General features: G+C 49.0%; 1 protein-coding gene across 1 annotated transcript in view; it reads right to left on the bottom strand.

Moving 5' to 3' along the window:
- Positions 1-18,137, bottom strand: part of LOC132400995 (sialic acid-binding Ig-like lectin 8) — a 146,452-nt gene that overhangs the window by 63,102 nt on the left and 65,213 nt on the right. The window contains exons 2-3 of the mRNA XM_059982721.1: positions 13,683-13,764; positions 11,446-11,814 (exon numbers count right to left, since the gene is read on the bottom strand). Coding sequence (XP_059838704.1) covers positions 11,446-11,814; positions 13,683-13,722 — 409 coding nt within the window. The 5' untranslated portion in view covers positions 13,723-13,764. The remainder of the gene's footprint in view (positions 1-11,445; positions 11,815-13,682; positions 13,765-18,137) is intronic.

The following is an 18,137-nucleotide window of genomic DNA, read 5'->3' on the forward strand; positions in this document are numbered from 1 at the left end:
ATCTTCGTTGGCAAAGGAGAAGCAATTTAACAATCAGAATCAGGCTTATGTCACCGGCATGAGTCATGAAATTTGTTAACTTAGTAGCAGCATTACTATGAAATACATAACATAATAAGTGTGTGTGTGCGCGCGTGTGTGTGTGTGTGTGTGTGTGTGTGTGTGTGCGTGCGTGCGTGCGTGCGTGCGTGCGTGCGTGTGTGTGTGCGTGTGTGCGTGTGTGTGTGTGTGTGTGTATGTGCGTGTGTGTGTGTGTGCATGTGTGTGTGCGTGTGTGCGTGTGTGTGTGTGTGTGTATATATACAAACACACACACACATATTTACCTATTTATTTATTTATTTATTTATGTATGTATATTCTTGGGCTCAATGTCCCTTTAGGAATTGGATGGCAGAGGGGAAGAAGCTGTTCCTGTATCACTGTGTGTGTGCCTTCAGGCTTCTGTACCTCCTTCCTGACAGTAACAATAAGAGGGCATGCCTCGGGTGATGGGTCCTTCATAATGGATGCCACCTTTCTGAGGCACCACTCCTTGAAGACATCTTGGATTACGGAGGCTAGTACCCAAGATGGAGCTGACTAATATTACAACTTCCTGTAGGTCCTCTCGGTCCTGTACAGTAGCACCCCACCCCACCCCACCCCCAACCAGTGATGAGGCCTGTCAGAATGCTTCCCATGGTATATCCAGAGAAATTGAGTGGTTTAGGTGACAACCCAAATCTCTTCAACTCCTAATGAAATATAGCCACTGTCTTGCTTTCTTCATAGCTGCATCCATACATTGGGACCAGGTTAGATCCTCTGAGATCATGAAACCCAGGAACCTGAAGTTGCTCTCTCTCTCTCTCCACTCTGATCCTTCCTGAGGATTGGTTCATGTTCCCTCCTCTTACCCTTCATAATCAGCTCTTTCATCTCACTGACATTGAGTGTGCAAGGTTGTTGCTATGACACCACTCAACTAGCTAACATACTTCACTCCTGTCTCCATCTGAGATTCCAGGAACAATGGTAGCATCATCAGCAAATTTATCAATGGCATTTGAACCACACTGTCATGAGTGTAGAGAGGGAAGAGCAGTGGGATAAACACACACCACTTGGGGTGGGCCAGTGAGGAGGAGGTATTATTAGAAATCCGCACAAATTGTGGCCGAGAATCCAATTGCAGAGAAAGGGAGAGAAGCCCAGGTTCTGTAGCTTATCGATCAGAACTGTGTGAATTGCGGCGTTAAACACTAAGCTATTGCCAACATAAAAGCATTGCGACAGAGGTGTATGCATTGTCCAGGAGAGCGAAGACCATGTGAAGAGACTCTGAGATCATTCCTGCCATAGACCTGCTGTGGTGATGGGTAAATTGCAGAGAGTCTCTGTCCTGGCTGAGGCAGAGCTGATTCCACCATAACCAAACTCTCAAAGCATTTCATCACCTACTGGACAATAGTCATTAAGGCAGCTCGCACTGCTCTTCGTGGGCCTTTTTTGAAGAGGCTGGGAAGATCCAATTATGTAATATAATATATAATATAATGTAATATAAACCAACAAACTTAATGTTGTTTTGTGTAAAACAAGCCAACCAATAAAACAATATAGAAAATCTATCAATAAGTTTGAACTAATGCAGAGAAAATCGACAGGACTTGTGGACCTCCTGAACTTTATTCCGTGGAATGCAGGAGAATAAGGGGAGATCATATGGACGTACACAATGTAATGAGGGATGTAGATCGGGTGCTTTCTGGTTGGGTGAGACTGCAACTAGAGGCCATAGCTTCAGGGTGAAATGTGAAATATTTAAGAGGAATCTGAAGAAGAACATCTTCACTCAGAGGGTGGTGTGAGTGTGGAACGAGATGTTGATGGAAGTGGTGTATGGGGTCTGAATTGCAGCTTATAAGGGAGGATTGGATAAGTTAATTGTTGAGAGAACAGACAGCTGTATTACAGAGCAGATTGGTGTGACGAGACACATGGTGAAGGAAATGGACAGTTTCTGTGGTTAGTGCCCAGTGACTGTATTAGCATGAACAGGTCATTTTGTCTAGATGGTAATGTGTGATGTGCTGGGACTTATCTTTTAATTCAACTTTAAAAATGATGATTGCAAGATGGGTTGCTAAGTTTGGTCATAGACAGGAAATTGAGCTGTGAAGTGCACAGAATATTGAAGGCTTTTGACTAGAAATGTTAAAAATTTCTTTCCTGCCACACAAGCTACTTGACCCTCTGCATTTCTTCACTAATTTGTTTGATGCTCCCATACCGGCACTAATGGACCCCACACTGGAAAGCTGCCTGTTCCCATACCGGTATTAATGGAGCCCACACTGGGAAGCTGTCTGTTCCCATACCGGTATTAATGGAGCCCACACTGGGAAGCTGCCTGTTCCCATACCGGTATTACTGGAACCCACACTGGGAAGCTGCCTATTCCCATGCCGGTATTAATGGAGCCACACTGGGAAGCTGCCTGTTCACATACCGGTATTAATAGAGCCCTCACTGGGAAGCTGCCTGTTCCCATACCGGTATTAATGGAGCCCACATTGGGAAGCTGCCTGTTCCCATGCCGGTATTAATGGAGCCCACACCGGGATGCTGCCTGTTCCCATACCGGTATTAATGGAGCCCACACTGGGAAGCTGCCTGTTCCCATACCGGTACTAATGGAGCCCACACTGGGAAGCTGCCTGTTCCCATACCGGCATTAATGGAGCCCACACCGGGAAGCTGCCTGTTCCCATACCGGTATTAATGGAGCCCACACTGGGAAGCTGCCTTTTCCCATACCGGCATTAACGGAGCCCACACTGGGAAGCAGCCTGTTCCCATACCGGTATTAATGGAGCCCACACAGGGAAGCTGCATGTTCCCATACCGGTATTAACGGAGCCCACACTGGGAAGCTGCCTGTTCCCATACCGGTATTAATGGATCCCACACTGGGAAGCTGCCTGTTCCCATACCGGTATTAATGGAGACACACTGGGAAGCTGCCTGTTCACATACCGGTATTAGCAGAGCCCTCATTGGGAAGCTGCCTGTTCCCATACCGGTATTAATGGAGCCCACACTGGGAAGCTGCCTGTTCCCATACCAGTATTAATGGAGCCCACACTGGGAAACTGCCTGTTCCCATTCCGGTATTAATGGAGCCCACACTGGGAAGCTGTCTGTCCCGATACCGGTATTAATGGAGCCCACTCTGGGAAGCTGCCTGTTCCCATACCGGTATTAATGGAACCCCCAATGGGAAGCTGCCTGTTCCCATACCGGCATTAATGGAACCCCCAATGGGAAGCTGCCTGTTCCCATACCGGCATTAATGGAGACCACACTGGGAAGCTGCCTGTTCCCATACCGGCATTAATGGAGCCCACACTGGGAAGCTGCCTGTTCCCATACCGGTATTAATGGAGCCACACTGGGAAGCTGCCTGATCCCATACCGGTATTAATAGAGCCCTCATTGGGAAGCTGCCTGTTCCCATACCGGTATTAATGGAGCCCACACTGGGAAGCTGCCTGTTCCCATACCGGCATTAATGGAGCCCACACTGGGAAGCTGCCTGTTCCCATACCGGCATTAATGAAGCCCACACTGGGAAGCTGCCTGTTCCCATACCGGTAGTAATGGTGCCCACACTGGGAAGCTGCCTGTTCCCATACCGGTATTAACGGAGCCCACACTGGAAAGCTGTCTGTTCCCATACCGGTATTAATAGAGACCACACTGGGAAGCTCTCTGTCCCCATACCGGTATTACTGGAACCCACACTGGGAAGCTGCCTATTCCCATACCGGTATTAATGGAGCCCACACTGGGAAGCTGCCTGTTCCCATATTGGCATTAATGGAGACACACTGGGAAGCTGCCTGTTCACATACCGGTATTAGCAGAGCCCTCATTGGGAAGCTGCCTGTTCCCATACCGGTATTAATGGAGCCCACACTGGGAAGCTGCCTGTTCCCATACCGGTATTAATGGAGCCCACACTGGGAAGCTGTCTGTCCCCATACTGGTATTAATGGAGCCCACACTGGGAAGCTGCCTGTTCCCATACCGGTATTAATGGAGCCCACACTGGGAAGCTGCCTGTTCCCATACCGGTATTAATGGAGCCCACACTGGGAAACTGCCTGTTCCCATTCCGGTATTAATGGAGCCCACACTGGGAAGCTGTCTGTCCCCATACTGGTATTAATGGAGCCCACTCTGGGAAGCTGCCTGTTCCCATACCGGTATTAATGGAACCCCCAATGGGAAGCTGCCTGTTCCCATACCGGCATTAATGGAACCCCCAATGGGAAGCTGCCTGTTCCCATACCGGTATTAACGGAGCCCACACTGGAAAGCTGTCTGTTCCCATACCGGTATTAATAGAGCCCACACTGGGAAGCTGTCTGTCCCCATACCGGTATTACTGGAACCCACACTGGGAAGCTGCCAATTCCCATACCGGTATTAATGGAGCCACACTGGGAAGCTGCCTGTTCCCATACCGGTATTAATGGAGACACACTGGGAAGCTGCCTGTTCACATACCGGTATTAATGGAGCCCACACTGGGAAACTGCCTGTTCCCATTCCGGTATTAATGGAGCCCACACTGGGAAGCTGTCTGTCCCCATACCGGTATTAATGGAGCCCACTCTGGGAAGCTGTCTGTCCCCATACTGGTATTAATGGAGCCCACACTGGGAAACTGCCTGTTCCCATTCCGGTATTAATGGAGCCCACACTGGGAAGCTGTCTGTCCCCATACCGGTATTAATGGAGCCCACTCTGGGAAGCTGCCTGTTCCCATACCGGTATTAATGGAACCCCCAATGGGAAGCTGCCTGTTCCCATACCGGCATTAATGGAACCCCCAATGGGAAGCTGCCTGTTCCCATACCGGCATTAATGGAGACCACACTGGGAAGCTGCCTGTTCCCATACCGGCATTAATGGAGCCCACACTGGGAAGCTGCCTGTTCCCATACCGGTATTCATGGAGCCACACTGGGAAGCTGCCTGATCCCATACCGGTATTAATAGAGCCCTCATTGGGAAGCTGCCTGTTCCCATACCGGTATTAATGGAGCCCACACTGGGAAGCTGCCTGTTCCCATACCGGCATTAATGGAGCCCACACTGGGAAGCTGCCTGTTCCCATACAGGCATTAATGAAGCCCACACTGGGAAGCTGCCTGTTCCCATACCGGTAGTAATGGTGCCCACACTGGGAAGCTGCCTGTTCCCATACCGGTATTAACGGAGCCCACACTGGAAAGCTGTCTGTTCCCATACCGGTATTAATAGAGACCACACTGGGAAGCTCTCTGTCCCCATACCGGTATTACTGGAACCCACACTGGGAAGCTGCCTATTCCCATACCGGTATTAATGGAGCCCACACTGGGAAACTGCCTGTTCCCATTCCGGTATTAATGGAGCCCACACTGGGAAGCTGTCTGTCCCCATACTGGTATTAATGGAGCCCACTCTGGGAAGCTGCCTGTTCCCATACCGGTATTAATGGAACCCCCAATGGGAAGCTGCCTGTTCCCATACCGGCATTAATGGAACCCCCAATGGGAAGCTGCCTGTTCCCATACCGGTATTAACGGAGCCCACACTGGAAAGCTGTCTGTTCCCATACCGGTATTAATAGAGCCCACACTGGGAAGCTGTCTGTCCCCATACCGGTATTACTGGAACCCACACTGGGAAGCTGCCTATTCCCATACCGGTATTAATGGAGCCACACTGGGAAGCTGCCTGTTCCCATACCGGTATTAATAGAGCCCACACTGGGAAGCTGTCTGTCCCCATACCGGTATTAATGGAGCCACACTGGGAAGCTGCCTGTTCCCATACCGGTATTAATGGAGACACACTGGGAAGCTGCCTGTTCACATACCGGTATTAATGGAGCCCACACTGGGAAACTGCCTGTTCCCATTCCGGTATTAATGGAGCCCACAGTGGGAAGCTGTCTGTCCCCATACCGGTATTAATGGAGCCCACTCTGGGAAGCTGCCTGCTCCCATACCGGTATTAATGGAACCCCCAATGGGAAGCTGCCTGTTCCCATACCGGCATTAATGGAACCCCCAATGGGAAGCTGCCTGTTCCCATACCGGCATTAATGGAGCCCACACTGGGAAGCTGTCTGTTCCCATACCAGTATTGATGGAGCCCACACTGGGAAGCTGCCTGTTCCCATACCGGTATTACTGGAACCCACACTGGGAAGCTGCCTATTCCCATACCGGTATTAATGGAGCCACACTGGGAAGCTGCCTGTTCCCATACCGGTATTAATAGAGCCCTCATTGGGAAGCTGCCTGTTCCCATACCGGTATTAATGGAGCCCACACTGGGAAGCTGCCTGTTCCCATACCGGCATTAATGGAGCCCACACTGGGAAGCTGCCTGTTCCCATACCGGCATTAATGAAGCCCACACTGGGAAGCTGCCTGTTCCCATACCGGTATTAATGGAGCCACACTGGGAAGCTGCCTGTTCCCATACCGGTATTAATGGAGCCACACTGGGAAGCTGCCTGTTCCCATACCGGTATTAATGGAGCCCACACTGGGAAGCTGCCTGTTCCCATACCGGTATTAATGGAGCCCACACTGGGAAGCTGCCTGTTCCCATACCGGTATTAATGGAGTCCACACTGGGAAGCTGCCTGTTCCCATACCGGTATAAATGGAGCCCACACTGGGAAGCTGCCTGTTCCCATACCGGTATTAATGGAGCCCACACTGGGTAGCTGCCTGTTCCCATACCTGTATTAATGGAGTCCACACTGGGAAGATGCCTGTTCCCATACCGGTATAAATGGAGCCCACACTGGGAAGCTGACTGTTCCCATACCGGTATTAATGGAGCCCACACTGGGAAGCTGCCTGTTCGCATACCGGCATTAATGAAGCCCACACTGGGAAGCTGCCTGTTCCCATACCGGTATTAATGGAGCCCACACTGGGAAGCTGCCTGTTCCCATACCGGTATTAATGGTGCCCACACTGGGAAGCTGCCTGTTCCCATACCGGTATTAATGGAGCCCACACTGGGAAGCTGCCTGTTCCCATACCGGCATTAATGGAGCCCACACTGGGAAGCTGCCTGTTCCCATACCGGTATTAATGGAGCCCACACTGGGAAGCTGCCTGTTCCCACACCGGCATTAATGGAGCCCACACTGGGAAGCTGCCTGTTCCCATACCGGCATTAATGAAGCCCACACTGGGAAGCTGCCTGTTCCCATACCGGTAGTAATGGTGCCCACACTGGGAAGCTGCCTGTTCCCATACAGGTATTTACGGAGCCCACACTGGAAAGCTGCCTGTTCCCGTACCGGTATTAATGGAGCCCACTCTGGGAAGCTGCCTGTTCCCATACCGGTATTAATGGAGCCACACTGGGAGGCTGCCTGTTCACATACCGGTCTTAGTAGAGCCCTCATTGGGAAGCTGCCTGTTCCCATACCGGTATTAATGGAGCCCACACTGGGAAGCTGCCTGTTCCCATACCGGCATTAATGGAGCCCACACTGGGAAGCTGCCTGTTCCCATACCGGTATTAATGGAGCCCACACTGGGAAGCTGCCTGTCCCCATACCGGTATTAATGGAGCCCACTCTGGGAAGCTGCCTGTTCCCATACCGGTATTAATGGAACCCCCAATGGGAAGCTGCCTGTTCCCATACCGGCATTAATGGAACCCACACTGGGAAGCTGCCTGTTCCCATACCGGTAGTAATGGTGCCCACACTGGGAAGCTGCCTGTTCCCATACCGGTATTAACGGAGCCCACACTGGAAAGCTGTCTGTTCCCATACCGGTATTAATGGAGCCCACACTGGGAAGCTGCCTGTTCCCATACCGGTATTACTGGAACCCACACTGGGAAGCTGCCTATTCCCATACTGGTATTAATGGAGCCACACTGGGAAGCTGCCTGTTCCCATACCGGTATTAATGGAGCCACACTGGGAAGCTGCCTGTTCCCATACCGGTATTAATGGAGCCCACACTGGGAAGCTGCCTGTTCCCATACCGGTATTAATGGAGCCCACACTGGGAAGCTGCCTGTTCCCATACCGGTATTAATGGAGTCCACACTGGGAAGCTGCCTGTTCCCATACCGGTATAAATGGAGCCCACACTGGGAAGCTGCCTGTTCCCATACCGGTATTAATGGAGCCCACACTGGGTAGCTGCCTGTTCCCATACCTGTATTAATGGAGTCCACACTGGGAAGATGCCTGTTCCCATACCGGTATAAATGGAGCCCACACTGGGAAGCTGACTGTTCCCATACCGGTATTAATGGAGCCCACACTGGGAAGCTGCCTGTTCGCATACCGGCATTAATGAAGCCCACACTGGCAAGCTGCATGTTCCCATACCGGTATTAATGGAGCCCACACTGGGAAGCTGCCTGTTCCCATACCGGCATTAATGGAGCCCACACTGGGAAGCTGCCTGTTCCCATACCGGTATTAATGGAGCCCACACTGGGAAGCTGCCTGTTCCCATACCGGTATTAATGGTGCCCACACTGGGAAGCTGCCTGTTCCCATACCGGTATTAATGGAGCCCACACTGGGAAGCTGCCTGTTCCCATACCGGCATTAATGGAGCCCACACTGGGAAGCTGCCTGTTCCCATACCGGTATTAATGGAGCCCACACTGGGAAGCTGCCTGTTCCCACACCGGCATTAATGGAGCCCACACTGGGAAGCTGCCTGTTCCCATACCGGCATTAATGAAGCCCACACTGGGAAGCTGCCTGTTCCCATACCGGTAGTAATGGTGCCCACACTGGGAAGCTGCCTGTTCCCATACAGGTATTTACGGAGCCCACACTGGAAAGCTGTCTGTTCCCATACCGGTATTAATGGAGCCCACACTGGGAAGCTGCCTGTTCCCATACCGGTATTACTGGAACCCACACTGGGAAGCTGCCTATTCCCATACCGGTATTAATGGAGCCACACTGGGAGGCTGCCTGTTCACATACCGGTCTTAGTAGAGCCCTCATTGGGAAGCTGCCTGTTCCCATACCGGTATTAATGGAGCCCACACTGGGAAGCTGCCTGTTCCCATACCGGCATTAATGGAGCCCACACTGGGAAGCTGCCTGTTCCCATACCGGTATTAATGGAGCCCACACTGGGAAGCTGCCTGTCCCCATACCGGTATTAATGGAGCCCACTCTGGGAAGCTGCCTGTTCCCATACCGGTATTAATGGAACCCCCAATGGGAAGCTGCCTGTTCCCATACCGGCATTAATGGAACCCCCAATGGGAAGCTGCCTGTTCCCATACCGGCATTAATGGAGACCACACTGGGAAGCTGCCTGTTCCCATACCGGCATTAATGGAGCCACACTGGGAAGCTGCCTGTTCCCATACCGGTATTAATGGAGCCCACACTGGGAAGCTGCCTGTTCCCATACCGGCATTAATGGAGCCCACACTGGGAAGCTGCCTGTTCCCATACCGGCATTAATGAAGCCCACACTGGGAAGCTGCCTGTTCCCATACCGGTATTAATGGAAACCACACTGGGAAGCTGCCTGTTCCCATACCGGTATTAATGGAGCCCACACTGGGAAGCTGTCTGTTCCCATACCGGTATTAATGGAGCCCACACTGGGAAGCTGCCTGTTCCCATACCGGTATTAATGGAGCCCACACTGGGAAGCTGTCTGTTCCCATACCGGTATTAATGGAGCCCACACTGGGAAGCTGCCTGTTCCCATACCGGTATTAATGGAGCCCACACTGGGAAGCTGTCTGTTCCCATACCGGTATTAATGGAGCCCACTCTGGGAAGCTGCCTGTTCCCATACCGGTATTAATGGAGCCCACACTGGGAAGCTGTCTGTTCCCATACCGGTATTAATGGAGCCCACACTGGGAAGCTGCCTGTTCCCATACCGGTATTAATGGAGCCCACACTGGGAAGCTGCCTGTTCCCATACCGGCATTAATGGAGCCCACACTGGGAAGCTGCCTGTTCCCATACCGGCATTAATGAAGCCCACACTGGGAAGCTGCCTGTTTCCATACCGGTATTAATGGAGCCCACACTGGGAAGCTGCCTGTTCCCATACCGGTAGTAATGGTGCCCACACTGGGAAGCTGCCTGTTCCCATACCGGTATTAACGGAGCCCACACTGGAAAGCTGTCTGTTCCCATACCGGTATTAATGGAGCCCACACTGGGAAGCTGCCTGTTCCCATACCGGTATTACTGGAACCCACACTGGGAAGCTGCCTATTCCCATGCCGGTATTAATGGAGCCACACTGGGAAGCTGCCTGTTCCCATACCGGCATTAATGGAGCCCACACTGGGAAGCTGCCTGTTCGCATGCCGGTATTAATGGAGCCCACACCGGGAAGCTGCCTGTTCCCATACCGGTATTAACGGAGCCCACACCGGGAAGCTGCCTGTTCCCATACCGGCATTAACGGAGCCCACACTGGGAAGCTGCCTGTTCCCATACCGGTATTAATGGAGCCCACACTGGGAAGCTGCCTGTTCCCATACCGGTATTAACGGAGCCCACACTGGGAAGCTGCCTGTTCCCATACCGGTATTAATGGATCCCACACTGGGAAGCTGCCTGTTCCCAGACCGGTATTAATGGAGACACACTGGGAAGCTGCCTGTTCCCATACCGGTATTAATGGAGCCCACACTGGGAAGCTGCCTGTTCCCATACCGGCATTAATGGAGCCCACACTGGGAAGCTGCCTGTTCCCATACCGGTATAAATGGAGCCCACACTGGGAAGCTGCCTGTTCCCATACCGGTATTAATGGAGTCCACACTGGGAAGCTGCCTGTTCCCATACCGGTATAAATGGAGCCCACACTGGGAAGCTGCCTGTTCCCATACCGGTATAAATGGAGCCCACACTGGGAAGCTGCCTGTTCCCATACCGGTATTAATGGAACCCCCAATCGGAAGCTGCCTGTTCCCATACCAGCATTAATGGAGACCACGCTGGGAAGCTGCCTTTTCCCATACTGGTATTAATGGAACCCACACTGGGAAGTTGCCTGTTCCCATACCGGTATTAATGGAACCCCCAATCCGAAGCTGCCTGTTCCCATACCTGCATTAATGGAGACCACACTGGGAAGCTGGCTCGGATATCCTGAGGAAATGATGGGTGCTGTAAAAATGTTGTCAATTCATATCTTAGTTTATAATAGAGAAACGTGGAGGAGATAACCTGATAGCATAGCCTGTGAGTTTGGAGATTGTGTTAAAACTGATGGAGACACAGCAACATCACAGATAATCCCATTCTGCATTATTGATTTGTGAATTGTGTGACTGGGAAAGCAGCAGAGTTTGGCTATTTCTCGCTGACTGCTGAGTGTCTATCATTATATAATTAGACAGAACTCTTACCTACAACACGTAGTTGTGTTATGGTGGAGTAGCTATAGCAATCCGAACCTTTAAATTCAATTCTGAAGTGATAAGGACCTTCATCTTCCTGTGTAACATTGTTTATATTCAGGGAACAGTCATTGTCGTTCAGGCTTCCAGAGAGCTGGGTCCGATGGTGATATCTTGGCATTACACGATTGCTATCCGTGGAGTGAAAGGCTATCTGTGACTGTGAAAACAGGTCATTTGAGTTAAACCAGATTCCCACCCGTTGATCATTTGCCAGACGTGATGGATAGCTGTAGCGACACTGAATGTGTGCACACAGGCCCTTCCGCACTGTAACTTCTTGTTGAATGTTGGCTGTCCATTCCTCTGACACGACAGCTGAGGAGAGAGTATGAATATTAAGCAACAAGACAGTATTGAAGGAGATCCTCAGTGTTGACAGTTACATTGCTGTTGGCGTGTACCGCAGAGTTCTTGGTGAGCACTATGCAGTAATGATGGAGAGCTGGCCAGTCATGGTGGTTATACTGAAGGAGTGTTATGCAGACACAAGGACAATGCCAGCAACACTCTACTATCAGCACTGCAAATCTGGAGACCCGACATAAGGCAGCACGATAGTGTATTGGTCAACAAGATGCTTTACAGTACAAGCCAGCCGGGTTCAATTCATGCTGCTGCCTGTAAGAAGTTTATACATTCGCCCCGTGACCATGTCCTCCCACTGTCCAAAGACATACTGGTTCATAGATCATTGTAAATTGTCCCTTGATTAGACAAGATTAAATTGTGGGATTGCTGGGTGGCATGGCTCAAAGGGCTAGGAGGGACTATTCTGCACTGCATCTTAACAGCTGTCCACTGGACAACTGTAGGTCCAAGTACCATTGGATTTCTGTACAATCAGTATGTCCGCAATGTGGGAGTATTGAAGGAGCATCAAAGGAGCACTAATCAGAATGTCTGCAATGTGGGAGTACTAAAGGAGCATCAAAGGAGCACTAATCAGTATGTCCGCAATGTGGGAGTACTAAAGGAGCTTTAAAGGAGCACTAATCAGAATGTCCGCAATGTGGGAGTACTAAAGGAGCTTTAAAGGAGCACTAACCAGAATGTCCACAATGTGGGAGTACTAAAGGAGCATTAAAGGAGCACTAACCAGAATGTCCACAATGTGGGAGTACTAAAGGAGCTTTAAGGGAACACTAACCAGAATGTCCGCAATGTGGGAGTACTAAAGGAGCTTTAAAGGAGCACTAATCAGAACGTCCATAATGTGTGAGTACTAAAGGAGCTTTAAGGGAGCACTAATCAGAATGTCTGCAATGTGGGAGTACTAAAGGAGCATTAAAGGAGCACTAATCAGAATGTCTGCAATGTGGGAGTACTAAAGGAGCATTAAAGGAACACTAACCAGAATGTCCACAATGTGGGAGTACTAAAGGAGCTTTAAAGGAGCACTAATCAGAATGTCCACAATGTGGGAGTACTAAAGGAGCTTTAAGGGAGCACTAATCAGAATGTCCGCAATGTGGGAGTACTAAAGGAGCTTTAAAGGAGCACTAATCAGAATGTCCATAATGTGTGAGTACTAAACGAGCTTTAAAGGAGCACTAATCAGAATGTCCACAATGTGGGAGTACTAAAGGAGCTTTAAGGGAGCACTAATCAGAATGTCCGCAATGTGGGAGTACTAAAGGAGCTTTAAAGGAGCACTAACCAGAATGTCCACAATGTGGGAGTACTAAAGGAGCTTTAAAGGAGCACTAATCAGAATGTCCGCAATGTGGGAGTACTAAAGGAGCATTAAAGGAGCACTAATCAGAATGTCTGCAATGTGGGAGTACTAAAGGATCATCAAAGGAGCACTAATCAGAATGTCCGCAATGTGGGAGTACTAAAGGAGCATTAAAGGAGCACTAATCAGAATGTCTGCAATGTGGGAGTACTAAAGGAGCATTAAAGGAGCACTAATCGGAATGTCTGCAATGTGGGAGTACTAAAGGAGCTTTAAGGGAGCACTAATCAGAATGTCTGCAATGTGGGAGTACTAAAGGAGCATTAAAGGAGCACTAATCAGAATGTCCGCAATGTGGGAGTACTAAAGGCGCTTTAAAGGAGCACTAATCAGAATGTCCGCAATGTGGGAGTACTAAAGGTGCTTTAAAGGAGCACTAATCTCTATCAAAATTAATTTCCACCCCAACTCATTGACAGTTGATCAGCTGAGCTGCTGTTGCTGGTACCTTGCAGAACTGAGAGGAGGAAATACCACTTTCCGATCATCGTGCAATCCCAGATATTCCGTCCGTTTCCTGCTCTCAGAGTCTGAAAGAGAACAGAGTTAATGAGACCCCTTCTCCTGCCTGGCGGCTTTGGCAGAGGTTAAAACTACTTGAGGACAAAATCTTTGTGGATCACTTTAATCAACTGTGTGAAGGGTGATTCTCTGCTGTGAGGTTGAGAAGGAGAGAAGCATTCTGCCAACTCTTGAGAAATCCAGCGATATTCACACTGTTCTTTGTCACTCACTACTATCTGTTTGAAAGGCAGCAGACTACCTGCACAATTTATGTTGACACTTTCAGCAAAACCATGGAGGATCATGCTCATTGGGGAAGGGGGGTCTTTGCTTTGCTGCTGCTGATGCGTGAGAAGCCAGGGCTGGGGGGAACTTTGGGGTTCTAACATTGAACTGTCTTTCATTCTTTGGGGCTCTTCTCTGTTTCTGTGGATGTTGTTGAACCCAACAACCTGACCACGCACACTACTCGTGTCTCTGTGCTCTGTGATTCAAACTTCCCAGATCTGTGACACACAAAGGCTCAACAATATATCCCACCACCTTTCTGTTGTTTCGAATCCTACTTGAATTGGGTGAAATTGTCATGGGAAACAGAGAAATGGCAGAAGAATTTAATAAGTACTTTAGATCTGTCTTCACTAGGGAAGACACAAGCAATCTCCCAGATGTATGGATGGGCCAAGGACATAGGGTAACAGAGGAAATGAAACAGATTGACATTAGGAAGGAAACGGTGACTGAAGGCTGACAAATCCCCAGGTCCAGATGGTCTGCATCCTAGGGTACTAAAGGAAGTTGCCCTGGAAATTGCGGATGCATTGGTAATCTTTTTCCAATGTTCCTTAGATTCAGGATCATTTCCTGAGGATTGGAGAATGGCTAATGTTATCCCACTTTTTAAGAAAGGAGGGAGGGAGGGAGAAAACAGAGAACTATCATCCTGTCAGTCTAATATCAGTAGTGTGGAAGATGCTAGAGTCCATTATTAAAGATGAAATAGTGGCATATCTAGATAGCCATGATAGGATTGGGCCGAGCCAGCATGCATTTACCAAGGGCAAATCATGCTTGACTAATCTATTGGAGTTTTGAGGATGTAACCAGGAAGTTAGACAAGGGAGATCCAGTGGATGTGGTGTACCTTGATTTTTCAGAAGGCATTTGAGAAGGTCCCACATAGGAGATTGGTGGGTAAAATCAGAGCTCATGACATTGGGGGGAAGATATTGACATGGATAGAAAACGGGTTGGCAGATAGAAAGCAAAGGGTAACGGTGAATGGGGGTTTCTCGGAATGGCAGGTGGTGACTAGTGGGGTGCCACAGGGCTCGGTATTGGGACCACAGCTGTTTACGATTTACATCAACGATTTAGATGAAGGCATTGAGAATAACATCGGCAAGTTTGCTGATGATACTAAACTGGGTGGCAGTGTGACATGTGATGAGGATGTTAGGAGAATTCAGGGTGACTTGGATAGGCTGAGTGAGTGGGCAAACACATGGCAGATGATGTTTAATGTGAATAAGTGTGAGGTTATCCACTTTGGGAGTAAGAACAGGAAGGCAGGTTATTATCTGAATGGTGTAGAGTTAGGTAAGGGAGAAATACAAAGAGATCTGTTCATCAGTCACTGAAGGTGAATGAGCAAGTGCAGCAGGCAGTGAAGAAGGCTAATGGAATGTTGGCCTTTATTACAAAGGGAATTGAGTACAAGAGCAAGGAAATCCTTTTGCATTTGTACAGGGCCCTGGTGAGACCACACCTGGAGTATTGAGTACACCTTTGGTCTTCAGGGTTAAGGAAGGACATCCTGGCTGTAGAGGAGGTATAGCGTAGATTCACAAGGTTAATTTCTGGGATGTCCGGACTGTCTTACGCAGAGAGGTTAGAGAGACTGGGCTTGTACACACTGGAATTAAGGAGATTGAGAGGTTATCTGATTGCAACATATAAGATTATTAAGGGATTGGACAAGATAGAGGCAGGAAATATGTTCCAGATGCTGGGAGAGTCCAGTACCAGAGGGCATGGGTTGAGAATAAGGGGTAGGTCATTTAGGACAGAGTTAAGGAAAAACTTCCTCTCCCAGAGAGTTGTGGGAGTGTGGAATGCACTGCCTCAGAAGGCAGTGAAGGCCAATCCTGTGGACACTTTCAAGAAGGAGCTAGATAGGTATCTTATGGATAGGGGAATCAAGGGATATAGGGACAAGGCAGGAACCGGGTATTGATAGTAGATGATCAGCCATGGTCAGCCATCTCAGAATGGCGGTGCAGGCTCGGAGGGCTGAATGGTCTACTTCTGCACCTATTGTCTATTAACCCAAGCTAAGCTTCTCATACACTGACATCGGTATACCTGCTTCCCCTGCAACGTGCTCATCGATGTCTCGGCTCAGCGACACCTGGGCCACTCATACTGACCATTGTTCCTTCCAGTCCCGGCTATCCTTACTTGTCCAGGCAATGTTCCAGTGCTCAAGAACACATTTCATTCATAAGACATCTTTCACGTCACTTTCTGGACACCCCAAAACTCTCTGCAGCCAGTGAAGTGCAGTCACCACGGTAACTGAAGCTTACGTGGTTTAAAGCAGAGGCTGAGAGGTACATGATTAACCAGGGCAGCAAAAGTTATGGGGGAAAGGCAGGAGACTGGGGTTAAGAAGGAAAATAAACCAGCCATGATCAAATGACTGAGGAGACTCAATGGGCCAAATGGCTTAGTTCTGCTCTTGTGTCTTATGATCTTAATGTTGCACAGAAGTTCCCATAAACAGATAAAAACACAAAATGCTGGCAGAACTCAGCAGAAACATCGTCACTACCTCCTCCCATAGATGCTGTTTGGCCTGCTGAGTTCTGCCAGCACTTTGTGTGTTTATTTATTTCCGGCATCTGCAGATTCACTCGTGTTGCCATAAACAGAAGTGAGATAGTGTTCCAGAGCAGCAATTCTGCAAGAGATGTGAAGAAAACTGGGTTATCGGATGGAACTCCTCACTGCTCTTTGCCTGTGATTCCCCTGGATGTTTCACCTCTCTCAGGGACGGCAGTTAAGCCCTTGGTTCAATATTCATTCAAAGATGGCCTGCTGGACAGTGGAGAGCTTCCTCAGCACGGTCCTTCCTAAAGCACAGCCCTCTGTAGTTTCTCCCTTACCTCTGTCTTGCTGACAGTGCAATTGCCCCTCAGTAATGTCTCTGTGCCAACGCTCAAGGCAGATTTAAAGTTCAAAGTAAATTTATTATCGGGGAAGTATACATATGTCACTATACACATCGTTGAGATTTGTTTTCTTGCTGGCAATCACCGTAAATACAAGAAACACAATCGAATCAATGGAAACCTGCACACAACACGATGGACAAACAACCAACGTGCAGAAAGAAAGCAACAAACTGCAAATAAAAGGAGAGAAAAATAATTATTGCTATTATCAGTAATAATAATAGTAAATGCAATAAAGCAAATCACGACTGTTCCCCTATTTGTACAACTACTCCACAGGTCTGTCCCTCCCACTGCAGCACATTATTCCCTCCACATCGCTAGCCCTGCTTCCTCAGTTCTGGCACTGGGTTTGTCAACCACAAGTGCAGGGCTCCACTCTAAAGGGGCATATTAAAGGCTAATGCCTCTGTGAAACCTCGCCCTGCACTACCAGTGAGTAATTACTGGGCCAACAGTCAGAGCTCTGGGCCGCTGACCCAGTTTGAATCTCACCATGGCTGCTGGGGACTTTTACATGTAAGATTCTTCTCAATAAAAGCTCATTTCAGTAAAACAACCTGTTAGGCACTTATGTCCTTCAGGGCAGGAAATTTCTCATCTGTACCCAGGCTGGCGTACCTAACACCAGGCTTCTTCTGAACTATTTGAGCTCAGGGACAATTGAAAATGGGTGATAAATGGCACAATTACCTGCAGTTTCCAGATCCCAGAAATGAATAAATAACGTAAAAAAAATCACAATGTTATCTGGATAGTGGCATGTTAATAGTTTACACACACACACACACACACACTCACACACACACACACACACACACACACACACACACACACACACACACTCACACACACACACACACACACACACACACACACACACTCACACACACACACACACACACACACACACACACACACACACACACACACACACACACACACTCACACACACACACACTCTCTCTCTCTCTTGATTTGGATTTTCCCAGAAAATGAAAGCATTCTTTGTCTACTTATAGAATATCCCCCAGGGTTGCCACTTAAACCCTGTTAGACAAAAAGGAGTTAGTTAGCTCTTATTCAGAACCTGCTTGTCACTAATGAAGTGCTGTAATGAACGGGATCTCGGGCAACCGGCTTTCTTTGGGGACTGCAGCGAG

The sequence above is a fragment of the Hypanus sabinus genome, chromosome 1 (assembly GCF_030144855.1).
Source record: "Hypanus sabinus isolate sHypSab1 chromosome 1, sHypSab1.hap1, whole genome shotgun sequence".
In the NCBI taxonomy this organism is placed as follows: Eukaryota; Metazoa; Chordata; class Chondrichthyes; order Myliobatiformes; family Dasyatidae; genus Hypanus; species Hypanus sabinus.